Consider the following 19,925-nt stretch of genomic DNA (forward strand, 5'->3'; position numbering starts at 1 on the left):
TGAGTAGTTGACTATTCTACTTTAGGAGAATAAAGGGTGAGCTGTGTTTTAAGATTCAAAATCAGTTGATAAAATAACACACTATAAAAGCTGAAATGGAATTTTAATTTTTTGAAAGTACAGATATATTTTTCTTTGCATAAACAGTAATAGAAAAATTCCATACTTTATAAAGGAGTGTTTTATCACATAGGTAGCACAGGTATCTGAAAACTTAGGTCTCTAAACTACAGTTTACAAAAAGTGTATAGAAATGGAAAAACAATTTGTTTTCTGAGATGTTCTTTACAAATTTAGCTCTATAATCTTAAAATCTATTAAATATATCACTTTGAAAAGCCAGAAGTTACTGATTATTTACTTGCTGTTTCTGTTGTTATTTCAGTTCACACTTGAAACAATTAACTTTGAGGAACTGTCACATTCAAGATTTATTATTTGATACAGAAAACACAACTTACAAAGTAGGAAGGCCAAATTCATTCAAAAGTTACTTTAACCTTTTTAGTTCTTACAACATCTTATTGCTTTTTTTACATCAATAGCTAAAATATGGTGTGACATCAGGTTAAGAGCAAAATTCAGACTACCTTCCCTACTGAACCCAACTTAAATGTCCATATATGTGGTCTGAAAATGTGTGTAATACAACAACTGTATGTGGAGAGGCCACAAAGTTAATATTTTTATAGATATTTTTGCAGCTTTCTCATCCACATAAAGTTGTTATTTGATCTTAATTCTGAATTTTTTTACATTGGTCTCATGCAAAATATAATTACAATTACTGTTATTCTGGCCTCTGTACCTGTTGCACTAATCATCCCTGCTGGAACTAAGCCTGCTGCTACAATAACTGACCATATTGTTAGGGCTATCATTCAATCAGGTTGGGCCACCTTTCACGATGATAATAGCCTACACTTAACATAGCATAAGATAGAAGAAAGTGTCATATTCAACTGTAGACTTTTCATTGAAGAGCATGAAACTGCCTTTGGTTCATGGAGAATAATGGTTGCTTATACAATGTTCCAGTCCATCACAGAGATGCTAAATTGGATTGCAATCTACTGATTGTGCTTGTTGTAGAAAGTGGGTGAAGTCAATGTCATGCTCTTTGAATCATGTTCAGACATTAAGAGTATGGTGAATTGTTGCATTACCATCTTGAAATGAAGCAATGAAATAACAGGAACCAATACTTACTAAAAGAACACTTGCTAGAAAACACTCACCCACATTCAATGCATCACTTCCAACAGCTCATACTACTAAAACAATACAAGCAGATTCAGATGCCTTATGAAATTTTCTCCTTTCAGTACTGAAAAAAAAAAAAGAGTGCAATATAACTTATTAGATGACAACACATTTTGTCAAATAATTTACTCTATCCACCAGTGAAACTACATTTTCCTGTTAATGCCCAAGATAAATGCTTCTGCTACTGACAAACAACCTTCTAGAAGTTGTACAGATCCTCGTTCTAACTTATTGTCTTTCAGATTAACTATGATATGAATCTCCATATTTATACATCAAAAATAATTACCTGACACAGTACAGTTCACAAACGTAAATAAAAGAAGTGTCCTACAAATGCGTATCCTAATAACAGAGGTTAGTGAGTTTAAAATTGAGCATATATTTAATATTCATTTATGAATACCATGTATATGATGAAATAAATGAAAACAATTATTTTTAATTAATCATGTTAAGTTTAAAATGTATAAAAATTAGCTGGCATTAATTAAAAAATGAAATTTAATGTTAAAATGTGATACTTAAAATCTGAAGACTTTGATAAACTGCCAATATAAGGTATGTACATTTGAAACAGTTGCTTAGCTGATCTCAGGGTAATGCATGAACTGAAAAATGGGCACGATGAATATCAAATAAAAAAAACAAAAAACTGTTGAGCTATCACGTCAATACATCTTGATCTTGTAAAAGGAACACAATAAACAAACAAATATAAAGTTCAACACTAGATCTCTCATATACGAGAACAAGTGATTCAGAGATGTAGGTGGTCTTTAGGAAATAGTACCCTTATGTGACATGGATGGGATGTATTTCAGCCTGAAAAATGTATGTTTATGCAGAAAGGGTTTTGAGGAAACAGTCCCCCATACGAGATGGAGATATGTCTTTCAGTCTATAGATGTCTGTCTCTTCATATCTGAAGAAAAAAGTAAACTATAATGGTTAAGCTTACAATTTCTTGACCCATAGCATTCCAAGTCTTAATTGCACTTACTGTCTATAAGCTACAGTCAGCATGGCAGTAGCTCTATGAAACAGAAATATTTAAGAGCCATCACCCGTCAAAAGGCAGGTTAATGTGCTTATCTATAAAAGGTGGTTTGGGTAAGGTGTTATGTTTTCAGAAAATCAGGACCCCCCCTTTTATTTGAATTCTATTTGTCTAGGTAAAGAAATTACATATTACACACCAGGGCTGTAACCTGAAATTGCTTTGCAAAAATAAAAATTCTAAATAATGATGTAACTTATGAAGTATAACTATTTAACAGTTACAAGAATTATGTATATTTGTGTGTTATGATACTGATAATTTTAAAGATATTTATAACTTTGCCCTGTTAAGCTTCAGTGTCTTTGTGAATATTGCCTCCCCTGTAAAGTTGCTGAGGCTATGGCCATGCATGCACATACAAACCCAATGTTATGAGCTTTTGTGGTTCTAAACTTAGTTTGGTCATTATAGGATAATTTTATGCATATGTCACAAAACACTATAAAAACATTGATATTTTTCCAAATGTCCAAAGAGTCCTAAAATTCTCATGACTTCTGCAAGCATGTACCCAAAATCTACAGTGAAATGAATCTAGTATACCCTCTTAGACAACAAACTATTCCATATAAATTAAAGGATATCTAATATCATAAAGCTTACAATTTCATAGTGATAATATATACATGAAAGCAGGTCAATAAACTGTTAGGTACTGAATACAGCATATACTAGTTTAATACCATTATTTTAACTTTTCAGCTCATAAAACTGTACTTGACATTCAAGAAAATGTATTACCCAAGGTAATGGAAGTTTGTAACATTCAAGCATACTCAATGCTCATGAAAGCATACTATTCAAATGTATTCTATCTTCATGTTGTTTTATCCAAGTGTACTTATTGTTCATTTTTCTGAATTCTTTCAAGTTCTTGAGGGTGTATTATTTCTTTCACATAAACAGCAATAGATCGCCTGATAAAACAGACTGCTGTCTATATCCACTGGGGAAAAATAAATTGCACCGGACTCCGTGTATCTACCACTTACAGTGGATACTCAGTAGGGCCATCTGCAGAAACATTTGGGGGTGGAGGAAACTTCCTCTGCACACCAGAAAACGGTTCAGTCACGCATGAAAACAAGCATCTCAAGAATGACTGGCTTGTTTCTCTACATGGAGCTGTAGTTGTTATTCCATTGACTGACCAGGAAGGGAAGTTGAAGTGTGCCATGTGCAAAGAAGAGGGTGCATCAGAGGTCCAGACTTTCTATGGAAGAGAGACTTGCCCAAGTGGCTGGGTTCTACGTTACGAAGGTTTCCTTTTAGGAGGAACTAAAATGTTTGTGTCTGGTTGGTTGTGTGTAGACAAATCAGCAGATATCAATGACAGTGGACAAGTGAATAAGAATGATTCCAGATTACAGGGGGTGTTTGCAAAGGTATATAGTGATTCCAGTAAATTAGTACCATGTGTAGTGTGCTCACACTACTAGAATACATCTAGCTGGCTAGTTTTAGATGTTAAACATGGTAGGTATTGTTGGTAATTTTCTGTAAGGTTTTCACTAGATGAAATGTTGTAAACTCCTATGATTTTAACTCTAAAATTAACAATATCCTCTTTAGACTTGTATTCAGTATTTCTGTATATACAACCTAAAATCCTATTTGCCCTACCTCTAGCAACAGCACACTGCCTGGGTGACTTTAGAAACTGATCGAGTATTACACCAAGATCCCTTTCCTTCATAACACTATTAAGGTTATTCCCATTCAAATTATACTTATAATTCAAATTATGATAACCCATATGCATTATCTTGCATTTATTATAATTAAAACCCATCTGCCATTTATTTGCCCAACTAAATGATCTAAATCCTTTTCTAAATCAGCAGCATCCTCTTCACAGCTAGCAACACCCAAGACCTTAATATAATCTGCAAATTTAAGTAATTTATTGAATATTTCTTCATCTCTCATTGATGTAAGTCAAAAAGAGCAAAGGTCCTAAGACTGAGCCCTGAGGTACACCACTTGTGACATTAATCCACTTTGACTGAACTCCATTTGTAACAACCCCTCTGTTTTCTTCAATCCAGCCACTTTTCTATCCAATTTTCTAACTTATTCCCTGCACCTATAGAGATAATTTTTTATCAGCCCTTTATGTGGCACCTTGTCAAATGCTTTCTGAAAATCCAGATACACCAAATCTACACACTTATCCTCATCTACACAAGCAGTAACTTTTTCAAAGAATGTCAAAAGATTCATAAGGCAAGATCTTTCCCTTAGTGAAACCATGTTGACTATCCAATAAAATTCTAAACTTTGTTAAATGACTTCACAAAGCATCTTTTATCAGACTTTTCAAAACTTTTACCACAACTGATGCAAGACTAATGGGTCTGTAATTACTGATACAATTTTTGTCACCTCCCTTGAAAAGAGGAGTTACATTAGCTAACTTCCAATCTTCTGGTACCTGCCCACTATTCAAGGACTGACAAAAAAATAGTAGTAAGTGGCTCACATATCCAATCTTTAACCACCTTCAAGACCTTTGGGGAAATATTATCTGGCCCAGGAGCCTTATTATTTTTTAACTTCCCAATTTTTTCTTAACCAGCTCAGAATTAATGCAGTCACCTTCTTTGATCTCATTTCTATTTATCAACTGTTTAAGATGTTGAATACTGCTTAAATTTTTGTTCTCAACAGATAATTCTTGTTGCATCCCTTCAAAATTTGTAACCAAAATATCATTATTCCTTATCTCCATATGCAACAAAACATTGAACCAAATAGAGCAATGATCACTTTCACCTAGACGTTCCCCAATTTCCATCCTCTTAATCATTTCTGTATTTGAAGTTAACAATAAAGCTAAAATAGCATTGTTTCTAGTAGGCTCCTTGACTAATTGGTGAAGAAAGCCATCCTTAACACTTTCCAAAAACCTTTCTTCCTCATGGTTTGACTCTAGAATTTCCCAATCTATATGCCCAAAATTAAAATCATCCATAATTATGACTTCATTAACATCCGAAATATTAATGTCATTGTAAAGTTTCTCACTAATTTCATCAGTATTATTTGGTGTTCTGTAACAAATTCCTACTAAAAGCCTTTTCCCTTTATATCCACTAATAGAAACCCAAATGGATTGAATCTCCTTGCTATTATCTTTGATATACTCAACTTCAACAGGATGTAACACATTTTACATATAAAGCCACTCCTCACCCCCTCTTTAACACTATCCCTATTAAATAGCCAGTAACCCTGTATTTCAAAGAAATTTCTGTCATCTAAACCATCTACATTAACCATGTTTCAGTTATTCCCATTATATCAATCTTCCATTCCTACCAGTGCTCTAAAGTCATCTATTATATTTCTTATACTTCTAGCATTACAATAGTAACAATTAAGTATATCCTTAAGTAGCTTAAATTTAAAATAAAACAAAAAGTTGAATAATTTCAACATATTTTGTAAAATAAAACTTTTATAATTATGACTTTATCTTACAAAGTTTGAAAATCATTACGGAATGATTAAGAAGAAAACAAAAAGGTTTGTTTATAGCAAAGCTACTGGGGCTATCTAGCACCATCCCTAATTTTGTACTGCCAACTGTACAAAAGGCAATTGGCCAGCAGCACCCATGACTAACTCTTGGGCTACTCTTCACCAACAAATAGTGTTATTGGCCATCAAAATATAATGCTCAGATGGCTGAAAGGGCAAGCATGTTCTGTAAAGGTTTCGATCTCACATCCTGCAGATTTCGAGTTTAGTGTTCTACTAACCAGGCCAAAACTGGAATTTTATTAAGATAATATAGTATTATTACATTAACAACATTGTTTAACTTCTCCATGCTAGTCACTGTACTGTTTTATTTTTACAATGGTGGTGTGAAACATAATTAACTATTTAAAAGCTCTTTGTACCACTGTAACCAACTTTTCAGTATCTTTTATATGAAAGAAAAGAGACTTCCACTATAATAAGCTAGTATTTTTGACAAACCAGTAATGACCACAAATCTTAAATTAACCAAAATAAGTCAAAGTTAAAGTAATGTTAATATATTCTGTAATATATTACCCAGTTTTATGAGATAACATTAGTTTTATTAGAGAATAATACTGTTTACATTCTCAACTGGGGTATGTGGTCTAACAAAAGGTATTGGGTAATTCACTCCTGCAGCTTTTGGATATATGCATCCGGATTTTTTTTAAGAGGATGCTAAGGGCAGTGGTATGTTTTCCATGTTGCATTACATAAAAAAATGCTTTGAAATTTGAACCAGTAGGTCTTGTTATATTTGCATCTTAGAAATGCAGTGCTGTAATGTTTTATTAAAATTTCTTTTGTATATAATACAAAATTCTGTGTAAATGAGACCTCTGCTTATGATTCATGATTTCGTTGGTTACAGGGTCCTTTATAACACAAGCCACAAACACAATGCAAATACCAATACAGTCAATACTGCAACTGACCCAAGGTGGTTAATGCTAGTTTCTTATGTATTTTCTAAAGAAAATGAGTAATTTCATCCAATGTTTTTGTTATTTCTTTCCCATGAGTTTTGTAGTGAATGATATGTAAATGAGTTAATTTGAGGATCAAATAATCTTGGTCTTAATTTCTTTCGATAATACAGAAAGCAGTTTGAGTGTGAAGCTGAGAATAATTTCATGTGTTTTAATATTAACAGATATATTCTTGCATATCTGCAGTAGTCATACTACATGAAATAATGATTAAAAAAATCAAAGTATAACTGTTTTGTATAGTGTTATTAAAACACCAACTGAACATTAAAAAAATACATCAATTTTAGTATAACAGTAAGAAACAATTTAATGCTCTATAGATGGATGCAAAGACAACTGAATTGTGTATCTTTAGAGTTATAAAATAAATTACTAAAGTTATACACAAGTTAACACAACAGATTAACTTACATGTTTATAGCAATTTATTAGAACATAAAAATACCTAATGCAAGAAAATTAACACCAGTAGTATTTTGTTCTATAAGGTAAACACAAATTTTATAAAACCTTAAGTACTTTTAAAACTACTGAAAAACAAATACTCAACATCATTATTCATTCTTTATCCTACCAAACAGAACTTTTTCTAATGTGTCAGCCAAAATATTTTATTTCTAAATAGTATGATGGTTCCTCAAATTCTGCTTAATTAAAGCTGGATGATGCAGAAATGGTGTCCACCTCTGGAAAGATATCTTTAAAATCTAAAGTTAATAAAACACTGTAATCCCTGTATAAATTCAACAAAACACACAATGGAAAAATAAACATAAAAAAACAATTACAACAAACAGATAACAAATTTCATAAAGTTTTTGAAACGGAGGATATTTTGCACTGGTGAGAATCTTCTTCAGGTTTAAATATCAGCAATGAAATCTCATTCTTCATTCATGTTTCTTAGGCAGATCATTCATTCCATTCTTCACTGACAAAGCTCTAATTTCTTTCAATCAAGATTAATTCCAACATTTGTTGAAAAAATCTTCAATTCCTGTGGACATACGCTACACAATTACCTTCATGAATTATCTGTTATTTCTAGAAAAAAAAAGAGCTTAAAACTATTGGGTAACAAGGACCTTGGTAATCAAAGAATAAACTATTAGATGAAATCAGACCCAATAACAATTGTACCCATAGCATTTAAATATGTTAATTTTATTAGACTGACTAGCATGTCACTTGCAAGTTGATACTGAAAAAAAGTTAATAAATAGAGAGAATCTTGACTGAAAATTAAACAAAAAATACAAATTTTTCTCAGTTTGGTAGTGGTCTTTTCAATCGCTCAAAACTAGCTAAGACTACAAATAAAATTATATTAGAGGAACCTATAATCAACAGTACACCAATTTTACCAGCTACAAGTATGTTGGAAAAACAAAAACCTTGAGACTACAGCAGTTTAAACACAGCACACTTGTTAATTTAAAAAATATCTAGGTTAGTAAAACTTTAATATTGCTTATTTAAACTACAATGTTGACAATATCTTCTTCACTTATTACCACCTTCTGTAAATTAAAAGTTGTCAGTTTATTCATTTCAGTGCAGTGTTTGAAATAGTTAAGTAAAAACTGTAAAATAAAACATACATTTAAGTGATTTTTTATACATATCATATTCAATTCACTGTAAGCTTAAGTTAACCATTTTAATATATATACCTTTAAGTTTTATACAGAATGGAAAATTCATGTTTTACTTTCATAGGAAAAAATAGTTAAGACTGATACTTTACTATTTATTTTTTCCCAACAAGCTTCAGCAATTTAATATATATTTTATGGAAGGTTTATATGAAAGGATATTTAAAGAAGACATTTCTCAAACATATAGAAATTCTGAGTTTATCACACATGAAAAGCATTCACATACATCTAAAATCTGGTAATTAATTTGTACCTCTTATACACAAATACATTTCAAATTTTATAGTATAGTATTAATATTGCCAATACAGAATAATCAAATGGGGTTAGACTTACAACTTAAACACTGGAAATGACTTGAAACTAACGAAAAATTCACAATTACTTACATATTTGAGTTCATAAAATCTTGCAAATAATATCAAGATAATTAATAGCAACCTACTTTTCCTAATACCAAATGCTACCAGGATATTATTTTGTACGAATGTGGTTTAGCTGGGAATCCAATGTAGTCATAGAGCTTCTAAGTTAAAAGATTATACAACTTCACTGACTTTCCTGAGAAAAACAGCATTTTTTTCAAAGTAAAAACAGAAGATATCACCTTTAGGTTACCAACATGTATGGAAGTTGAGAGAAATGTACAGAGATTCTGTATCATGATTGTGAAGGTTTTTACACCTCTCATAACTATGAAGGTTACATGAAGCTGTAAACACTCATCAACTGGAAGACACACTAAACCCTAGTGGCATCTATCCATATTTGAAATGACAGACTAGGTAAGAACTAGTATTACATAAACTAGAACATGAACTGAATGTTATGTTTACTTCACAGAGTTTTAGTTTTTTATCTGGTAAAAAACTTCCTTAATCACATAAGTTCATTCAGCTGTGTTCAAGAGTTTTAAGTTAAATAAAGATATTTTATAGCTTGATTAATACAATAAATAGAAAATTCTTCATATTTATTAGATCTTCAAAATAACAACATGTTTGGAGACTCTCATTTACAATGTCTAAATTAGAACAGAAAACTCTCACAAGTAAGTAAACATTTAGATTAAATGGCTCTAAAGGATACTTAAAACAAAATAAGCAGTAGATTATTTCATAATTGCTTAAAAGGGACAAAAATTCAAAAACATGAAATGCAATAGAAAATAAAAGGAAAATTTGATTTCAAATATGAGCAAAATAACACAAACACTCAGATGAGATGAGCCACAAGTTAAATGGACTTATAATGAGGCATGATTCTGTCACATGCATATTGTTCATTGTATTCCATTTACTCTCATACCAACTGGATTCTTTATGCCATCATAAAATCTTGAGAAAGTTTGTTCCTTTCAACATTGTGTGTCAATTTAAGGTCATTAAATGTGGACTTGGTCATATTACAGACTACTCTCATTCATACTGTCCATATCTATGACCTGCCCATTGAACTGGGTACGTCCTCGACGTGAGGCTAGGCGGTCCTGTCGGAAGTTTTCATAATGGACAGATCGAGTTACTTCCACAAGATCTTGCATGTGAGTTCTAAAAACAAATATTTAATACAAACTAACTTCAAATAGTATTAGTTCATATGTTCACAATATCTAGCTTTATTAATTTTTATCATTATTATAAATTTATTGTAGAGAATATTTTGCACTGTTAACATAGCATATGGACTTAAGGAAATAACTAAAGTCTCATAAACTAGCTAAACATCACGAGATATTACCAAGTTCATGGTGGAAGATATCCAATGGATATAATAATACATTATATTCTTAATCAGTAAGAAAGTATAATTAATTAGCTATACACATTACAGGTTGATTTTTAGTTTTGCTCTAAGTAAGTAGCTTTTTCTGATTTAAAGTTAATATTAATTCCTAATAAGTTTTTGTTCAATTCTAAAATATAAATGTTTATATCATCAAACTAACTTCCTCAGAAGGCATTATTCTAGTGAGACATACACGATGTTCTAAGGAAAGGATACAAAATACATTTTGAATTATCAACTATATCAAGTTGTTTAATTATTAAAAATAATTGATTCTAAAAACATTTAAAAGAATATAAAGTGATGTTTACTATATGAAAACATAATTATAAAACACTAACAGTTAAGTGTATTTTTATTTTTTACATTAAAGTAACATTTTAATCTGAGGAATACTTAATGAAAATTAAGGATTTAACATCAATTAATAATCTAGTCAATCATTTTAATACTTAAAGTTTTTATGCTATACTTACAGTAATTGCTACTGAAATATTACTCTTCATAGGTGCACTGATAGGGTGGTTTTGTAAAGATAAAAATATTGAAAAATATGCACCTAAAACCAGTATTACATACGAGTAAGCTATAAATTCTTATTTGTTGATTACAACTTTTGAACTCCTCTTCAGTGAAAGGAAAAACTGACCTTATAAGCATATCTCGAAGATCCGAGAACTCGCAGTGGCTTCTATTCTCTACTTCTACTAGACCCCATTGTGTCTTTCGTCCATACACTGTTCTTCCATTGTTTGGATACTGCTGGTTACTTCCAACAACAGCAAATGGTAACAATTCCTAAACATAATTTTAATTTTGATCAAAAATATTATTAGCTAACACCACACAAAAAAATCAACCAAGAAAGCTTCAATGAAATAAAAGTAATAAATAATTTGGTACAACAGTTGAAATTCCCTTCCAGCACAAGCTTCAGAGTAAAAACCACATTTTCATGTAACAGTTATAACCTGATCAATCAAAAGTCTAAAGACAATGGCAGGCACAAACATCCTACAATAATACTTTTTCTGGTTCAACATGATTCAGCAAATAGTTGATATTTTATTGAATTTTACATTATCACTTCATTCCCTAATCCTAAAGTAAAATATAAGTTTTCTTTTTGACCATATCTACTAGAGATGAATGATTAAGGTGCATCACTAGAAGGTTAGTGTTCACTATTAGTTTGCCATAATGTTAAACCTGAGTTGCTTTTAGAAGATAAAACCTATCCAGTTATGGAAGCAATGCATCAGTGATTTAACTAAATTAACCATACAGTATGTCAAACCATTATCACAATAAGGAATGACAAAGAACTAAAAACTTGGATACTTAGCTTACAGATCAAACTACTTTACAAACACACAAGTTGTGGGTTACCATAGTGTGTAAATCATAATATCAATGTTAACTTCATTTATACACTTATATCACAAAACCATTTAATTCCAAACACAGGCATCCTAATTAATTCAGTTCACTCAAAACTCTTACAACTTGAGACTGCTTAGATCTATATATAATTATTTTTACATAAATAACCTTACATTACCACAAGACAGATGTTACTCTATACATCAAAACCTTCAAATACTCTACTTACTATACATCAAAGTCAATTAGACCCCCCCCCCCCCAATTAAAAAATTATGTAACAATAAAACTTGATTTATAACAAAGAACCTAATTTGGCCATCTCAGAACATCAAAAGGAAGGGAACACTTTTGATCAACAGAGATAAAATGGATAAAATCAGTTGCAAATATCCTATTAGCCAAATTAAACTTGTATATAAGCCAATTTTATGTTCACTAATCTGATTAGGGTTAATCAGTAAACAGTTCTATGGACACTATTTCACCTTAATTACAACATTATTCAAGTATATCACTAACTTTCTTACCCTAATTTTATTGTTTGTCACTGTCTCCTCTGGATCTTCTTCAAGTTCTTTCATTGGATAGGTTCGAATTCCATTGTTTGCAAGGTCTTGCTTGATCTAAAATATAATTTGCAAATTACAAAATTTTTTTAAGCTGCTAATCTAGAACGGTTTATCAAAAACAGAGCCTTGTACCTAATCTCTTTTTTTTATTAACACTGCAATTAGTATATTAAGTCAATTATAACTATGCTTTCTTGATCAAGATGACACAAGTATAACAAAATCATCTCTAGAAACTTAGTAATTTCTATTCTACATACAATTTACAAAAGCAGATGATATAAATACAACATCAATTACACACTTATACTGTGGATACTGGCAAGCCAGAATAAAAATTTCTAGCCACCAAGCAACTTGCTTTATTGAGATAAAAGAAAAAAGAAGTCAAATCCACATGCCACACGTCTCCTATCTCAAAATACCAATAATTCTATCTGACATTTGCTATGGAATTATTTATAACCAATAGAAAGAGCAGATTGTTTTTTTAAAAGTCAATAGGAGGATAGTTCATATTAGCCCCTACAATGATATTAGGGAATTGTATTTTTCTGCTCCAAGCAGGAAAATGAATTTATTTTATCCTATTTATTGCTTAGTTAGGAAGTCAGTTAAATTATAGTTATTTAAAAAATATATATTCTATTGCCTAATATGTTTTGTGCTGTACAGTTTATTTAGAAGTTCCAAGAATTTTTATATGGAGAACTAACTTAGTGAAAAAAAGGTGAGGTCTAGCTCAGTTATGTTTGTACTGATCATACAGGTCACATATACTTCACTCATGATGTTTACAGTTCCTGGATAATTACCTTCCACTGTTTTTATTGTTTTTGACAAGAAAATTAGTGTTTAAGTAGGTACTAAGTACAACAATAAAATCATAAATTTACAAAAAAAATAGATGTTAAAAAGTTAACAATTGAAAATCTGAAGATTAAAAAGTACATGAAACAAGGGAAGTTATGCATTAAAGGAATAAAGAAAAAAAACTGTTCACTTTATTTTATATTTTTCAACTTTTTCCTTCTGCAGTACACTGATCACGATTAATGATTTTGCTACAATTAATGTTAAGGTAGACAAAAATTACAGATAAAATATAAATATTTACAAAAACACTTTTGATATTCATTTAGGAGGTCCTATAACAGAGATGGGTAATACTATATTTATTTGGCTTGAGCTGTTAACAGGGGCTAAGAAATTGGTGATGTGTCCTGTTGATTTTTTGGCAATTTTGCACTTAGACACAAGTTAAAATAAATTATAGGAGATGGTAAACAGGATCTTCATAAAACAGTAGTGGACCATAAATTGATTTAGTAAATTCAAAGATAAATCTTTAGTAAAAATACTTTATTAAAAATTCTGATTTTTTTGTGTAGATTTTTCACTTTGACTAATAATTTCCCAAATTTCGTGAAGATTTGCAATAAATTCAGAATTATAGTGGACAATAATTCTTCAAAACAGAATTGGTCCAATGGATCAATCCATGCACATAGGGTTAAGCTATATTTGGACAAATACTTCTATTGTATACATGTGTTATAACATTTGAAATAAACTTTTATGTGCTTTTATTGTGTAAAACTTACATTACCTTATATTTCAATTTATTCTCCTTAATATTTGTTTAAATTTATTATTGTTCTCTACCTCTTTAGTGAAAGTATCTTCTCATAAAGATGTTATGAAATGGTTTGGGTGCTTGTTTGTTGAAATTTGTGCAAAGCTCTATTCGAGGGCTATCTGCACTAGCTGTCTCTAATTTTGAGGTGATAAACTAGAGGAAAAGCAACTTGTCAACACCACCCACATCTAACTTTTGGGATACTCTTTTATCAATAAATAGTTGGATTGACTGTCACATCATAACTACACCATGGCTGATAGAGCAAGCATATTCATTGATGCATTTTGATCCCACAACCTAAGGATGCGAGTCAAGCACCCTAAACATCAGGCCATACAAGACCCAATTAATGGTTAAACTATTACTATGCAATAAGATTATAAAACTTACCCTTTGTTTAAACCCAACTCTTTCTTCAATGGTAAGTGTATCAGCCTTGGCTATAACGGGGACAATGTTGACACATCTGTCCAACCTTCTCATAAATTCTATATCAAGAGGTGAGAGCCTATAAAATATTTGAATCAATATTTTGACAGATGGCTTTCTGAAATGTTTTATGGTAGACTGCACTTAGGATTTTTACAAACTATTCATTTGGTATTTATATATATTTTCTATTAAAGGAGAATAAACCTATTTATCATTTCATTAACTGAATTGCTTTTGATTTAGAAAAGAAATTATAAATTTATATTTCAAATATACTTTTTAAAGTGAATTTAAATATCAATATGCCACAAATGAAAGTTACATACAAAAAGTTTCTACTAACACCTGTACAATATTATGAAGAAACAGATTTATCTGGATAGGTTAATCGTGTACTTACGAATGCCCTGTGGGAGATATGAAGTACAAACAACAATGAATACGTGTATCAGGAATATGTTTTTTTCGAGTTACACTTTGTTCTTCACTTAAATAGTTTTCATATTGTTCATTGATATAATCCAAGACAGGTAGCCAGCTAGGGAAGTAAAGGATTTGAATCACATCAACAAGTAATTAATGAAAGCAACTATGTGAGACAAAGATTCCATCTTCTGGTTTAGCAAATGTCAAATAAAAAATTGGATCATCACATATTTAAATATGTCTGAAAATCTACTGTTACTAATAGTTTAGGCTAAATAATCCATCTTAACAGAAATAGCCTAAAGTTTCTATTAAAAAAAAAAGCTGAGTGTACCAAAAATCAAACACTCCATTAAAAATAATGTTGATTACTTAATGAGTTAAATTTATAGATCTTTATCAGGTAGTACACTAAACAATCATTATATCAACTTCTAATATTTTTGTAATAAGTACCAACAAAGCACGAGAACAATCAACAATGATAGTAAAGCCATAAAACCCTGGTCTCTTTACCAATTACCTTTAAATCTAATACAAAAGCTTAAATCTAATACAGATATAAATCAGTAGTTCTTGTAGTCAAGAAGATACAAGAACTTTAGGTAAACATCCACTAAGGATGAATGAGAAAAGTGATCACGACTTTTCTATAGGTAAGTTTACCAGCTGGTAATATCTAGTACACAAAGGTTTCTAATATATTTCATTGTTTTTAAGAAAAATTACAGAATATAAGGTTGTTTATTTATGTAAAAATTCCATATGTTAATTTGTATATTGGCTTAAAAACAGAAGAATCCCAGAGCTAGTTCAGAAGCACGTAGGAAGCCTTGGGCACCTAAGGAAATATCCACCTTGTATTAACCTTCTCACTATGGGCTCAGTAGATTAAACTGACCACCAGAGTTTCCATACTATAACCTTATAATACATTTTGTGTTTCTTCCCAAAATCTGTCAAGCTTTCAGTAAACATTACACATTTTTTGTACACAAAAATTCAGATTTTTAATTATGTATTTTTAGTAAAACTTTGTCCATGAATATATGGAGTGTTGACTACTCTGAGTTCAAAGTGATTTTTCATGTTAAGATTACAAATACTTTTCTTCACCTGAAAATTGTCAAATTTCATTTGCATAATCTCTAAAGCCTCCTAAATAAGTATTAAATGTTTTTTTCATTAAAATTTTATATTTTATCTATTATTTTCTTTACCCTAATGCCATACACATTCAATCAATTTGACCAATCTTGTAACTACCATAAAAAAATACAAAATAAATCTAAGTTACACTTTTTTTTTCTAGAATGACTGCAAATTATAACAGGAGACTACAATTTTTTATCCTAAATAGCTTAAACCCTGTAACAGTACACATATACTTATACTTAATTTTATTGTTTTATTGCCCTTTGACATATGTCTAATTAATACTCCCACAACACAAGTTGTCGATCACTTGGCAAATGTATAGGTCAAGTTACCGTATTGAATTACATAACACAAGCTGCTCGCGAGCATACCTCATGAAGAATTATTTTTTTTTTATCTTACCTAATCTAACCTAAAAAGTTCATAATTTTTACATTTTAGTTATTTTCATAATATTATATAAAGAATATACATTAAAAACAAGAAACATGGTACTTATCTGTGTCCTTGTTTTTTTGCTGTTGACTGTCAATGAAAATTAAGCCTACTATTTTTTTATACTAATGTTACTAGTACACTAAATTTTTATGTAATTAAATAATGCACCCAAGAACAGACAATAATAATATGCACAAAGCAAACAATATCTTATAACTATCATAACTGATCTGGCTTTCTAACTATGCAATAAGAATATTTTAAAAGCTAAGCTTGTTGATGTGAATACCATGAGAGAAATGTTGAAACTGGAAGCAAAATACACAACACTCTATACAGAAAACAATGTAATATAATACATCGTTTGATAGATAAAAACTTTGGCTTTGTTATAAATAATATAGCATAAAACATCAGAGAGGACTATTGGAAACTTGTGAAAGAGAGAATGTGACAGGTAGGTATGGCAAGTGGGTCTGATTTTCTAGTTTGTGGCTCCATAAACAAACAAGATTGAAGGCTATAAAAATTATGCTTTGCCTTAGTAATTTCTCTATTATGTTGAGTAATTTAAATTAAATTCTGTACTTGTAAGAAGGATGGTAAATATATGTTTCTCTGTGTGTGTGTGTCTTAAAGCAAAGCCACATTGGGCTTCCTGCTGTGTCCACCAAGGGGAATCAAATCCCTGATTTTAGCATTGTAAGTCTGTAAATTTACCACTGTCCCACTGGCAGATGGTGGTAAATAAATTAGAGAAGGGGGAAGACTTTGAGAACAAATTTCAATTCCCATACTAGGTGAGATTAAGGATTTTTTAAAATATTTCCTTATAAAAATAATAACTTAAGATTTATACAATCTTAAAACATGACTTATTAACTACATTTTAATGCCAAATTTATTTGTATACAATGATAATAAAGTTTAATTAAGTTTTGAGTTTAACTCCCTGAAAAGTCACAATATACACACTTTGACCTACCAATAGCAAGAGGATTAAATATAAAAAACTAGCTACATATTCTATCTTACTACGCTTAAGTGTTCTTAATGCATTGTATAGGGTTACCCATAAAAGTTGAGTAATTACTCATGTTAACACTTTTCTAGCATGAATTATTGTGAAGAGAATAACTTAGTGTTTACCTAAAGCAGCAGTTCCAAACTGTGGGTCACAGAACAGGACACTAAGAGAGCACTATTAGACTAAATATATTAGAAAAGTACCCCTCTCCAAACCAAGCATAGATCATAAAAAATTGTTTGGCTATGTATGGGGGGTTAGGAGATAGGACTTACAGTGATGTAATAATTAAAATACTGCCATGGTGCTTTGTGACTTTTAATTCCTCCCAAAAATTTATATTTGCAATAGCTTTTGATAATAGAATATCAGTATTTTTAGAGCATACAACATATTTTCAACTTTTCTAAGCACTGATACTGAAGCTTTTATAGATGCATTTAAGAACAATTGTACTAGCTATAAGAAGTTGGAAGTTAATGTCTTATAGCAAACTGTACAGTAATCAGCAAGTTTTATACTTTTAGATTTAAATATATTTTTAAACAATAAACATATGAATTGTATAGCTTTGTTTGAAGTTAAGGACAAAGCTACATAATGGGCTATCTGTGCTCTGCCTACCACAAGTATTGAAACCCGGTTTCTAGCGTTGTAATTCTGCAGACATACCGCTGTGCCACTGTGGGGGTCGAACTGTATAGCATTCAAGACCTTCCTGCCATTGACTAAAATTTTTAACTTGCAATATTTAGTTACATAATATATGAATAATTTTCAATGATTAACAAAAAAAAACAGCCATTAAACATAAAACCTCTGATTAACATTGATGTCAGGTGAAGCTGGACTGGAGTTAGCTAATAAATTCCAGAGTTGTGTGGAATGATACAACTTACCAGTTATCATTATTGATTTGATCACCAAACCCAGGAGTGTCTGTGACAGTTAATCTTAATCTCACACCTTTTTCTTCAATGACTAAAAATAATAATACAATATTGTTAATCTTTGACTTCAAATATACCAAAATGTAAACTATAATACATATAATGCTTTTAAATTGATCATGCTGTGGGTATTCTGAAGTCATTCTATTATAATTATTAAACAGAAGGTTAAACTCAGGTTCTTTCAATATTGCACCATTTATATACACAAATATATGTAAAAAAACAATTAGAAATTAATTAGATTATGAAAACATTTCTGAGACGTGGAAGTCCATTTTCCTATACATGCACAGTTAGCTCAGCATGGCTGTCATAATATATATATGTTATGACATTTCTCCACATAGATAATTACATACTTATGTAAACAACAGAAATTTTGCTAATATTTGGTTATTTTTGCTGAAATGGACAGTTTTTAAAAATTTCAGATGGTACATCAACGAGTCTCTCGCTTTCTTTTTTCTAGGAGTAGCATATACTTATATACAAAGACAAGAACTTTTTCAAGTCATTCAAGTTCTGCAAAAATGAAGACATTCCCATTTAGAGCCAAGACAATTTACGGTACTTTATACTCTGAAGTTAACCTTAAACATAACATCAGCTCTTTTCAAAATAGTGATTTAATTTGCTATTTCAACAATAATACGATGTGCTATTTCCAATTCACTATTTCATTCATGATTCACTATCATTTGCTACTCGTTTCATTGTTTCATGATTTAGTGTTGCTTGAAATTCACCATTTCAGCCATGATTTAATATCATGCACTATTTGCAATTCCCCATTTCATTCATGATTCACTATCATTTGCTACTCGTTTCATTGTTTCATGATTTAGTGTTGCTTGAAATTCACATTTCAACCATGATTTAATAGCATGTGCTATTTGCAATTCCCCATTTCATTCATGATTTACTATCATGTGCTACTTCTTTCATTGTTTCATGATTTAGTTACTTGAAATTCACCATTTCATTCATGATTTACTATCATTTGCTACTTGTTTCATGATTTAGTGTTGCTTGAAATTCACCATTTCAACCATGATTTAATGTCATGCGCTATTTGCAATTCCCCATTTCATTCATGATTTACTATCATTTGCTACTCGTTTCATTGTTTAATGATTAAATACATTACTTGCAATTCACTATTTCAATCATGATTTATCATCATGTGTTACTTGTATTTCAGTGTTTCAACCATAAATTAGTATCATTCATCTAATGAAGTGGGTATCATCTTTTAAGGGAACAATAGGAATGTTATTTAACAAAATTATAACAACTTTATTATGATTATTTCAAAAGAAAGGATCTCAGTTTTTTTTCTTCTAACTTTAGTAAAGTTGTCACAACCTCTCTGCTGTATTCATTGTTCAAACATACATTACCTAATTAACATGTTATTCCATTTATATAATTTTCTTATAAACAAATATCCACGATGATGATATTGAGGCATTCTAATTTTAACAACTTTATATTACATCACTAATGTTTAGTATCACCTGAGGAAGTGGTGTGAAACCCAACTTATAACAGTTTACATGCTGATTCATAATAAAAATAGATTTCATGTTCCATTAA

The 19,925-nt window shown here is 30.4% G+C and overlaps 2 protein-coding genes across 7 annotated transcripts in view; one reads left to right on the forward strand and one right to left on the reverse strand.

Annotated features, from left to right (window-relative positions):
• The window catches only part of LOC111085042, a gene marked incomplete at its 5' end in the record, with an annotated part of 13,300 nt that extends 9,180 nt beyond the window's left edge, over window positions 1-4,120 (forward strand). Inside the window, one exon of the mRNA XM_022382042.1 lies at window positions 3,236-4,120. Coding sequence (XP_022237750.1) covers window positions 3,236-3,768 — 533 coding nt within the window. The remainder of the gene's footprint in view (window positions 1-3,235) is intronic.
• Window positions 4,121-7,264: 3,144 nt separating this feature from the next.
• The window catches only part of LOC106478451 (neuronal-specific septin-3-like), a 48,922-nt gene continuing 36,261 nt past the window's right edge, over window positions 7,265-19,925 (reverse strand). For all 6 annotated transcript variants that reach the window (XM_013938995.2, XM_013938997.2, XM_013938996.2 and 3 more), the window contains 6 exons: window positions 18,276-18,357; window positions 14,728-14,865; window positions 14,286-14,403; window positions 12,212-12,307; window positions 10,948-11,096; window positions 7,265-10,060 (listed from right to left, as the gene is read on the reverse strand). In XM_013938995.2, coding sequence (XP_013794449.1) covers window positions 9,916-10,060; window positions 10,948-11,096; window positions 12,212-12,307; window positions 14,286-14,403; window positions 14,728-14,865; window positions 18,276-18,357 — 728 coding nt within the window. In that variant the 3' untranslated portion in view covers window positions 7,265-9,915. The remainder of the gene's footprint in view (window positions 10,061-10,947; window positions 11,097-12,211; window positions 12,308-14,285; window positions 14,404-14,727; window positions 14,866-18,275; window positions 18,358-19,925) is intronic.

This window comes from Limulus polyphemus, unplaced genomic scaffold, assembly GCF_000517525.1.
Source record: "Limulus polyphemus unplaced genomic scaffold, Limulus_polyphemus-2.1.2 Scaffold212, whole genome shotgun sequence".
NCBI classification, from domain to species: Eukaryota; Metazoa; Arthropoda; class Merostomata; order Xiphosura; family Limulidae; genus Limulus; species Limulus polyphemus.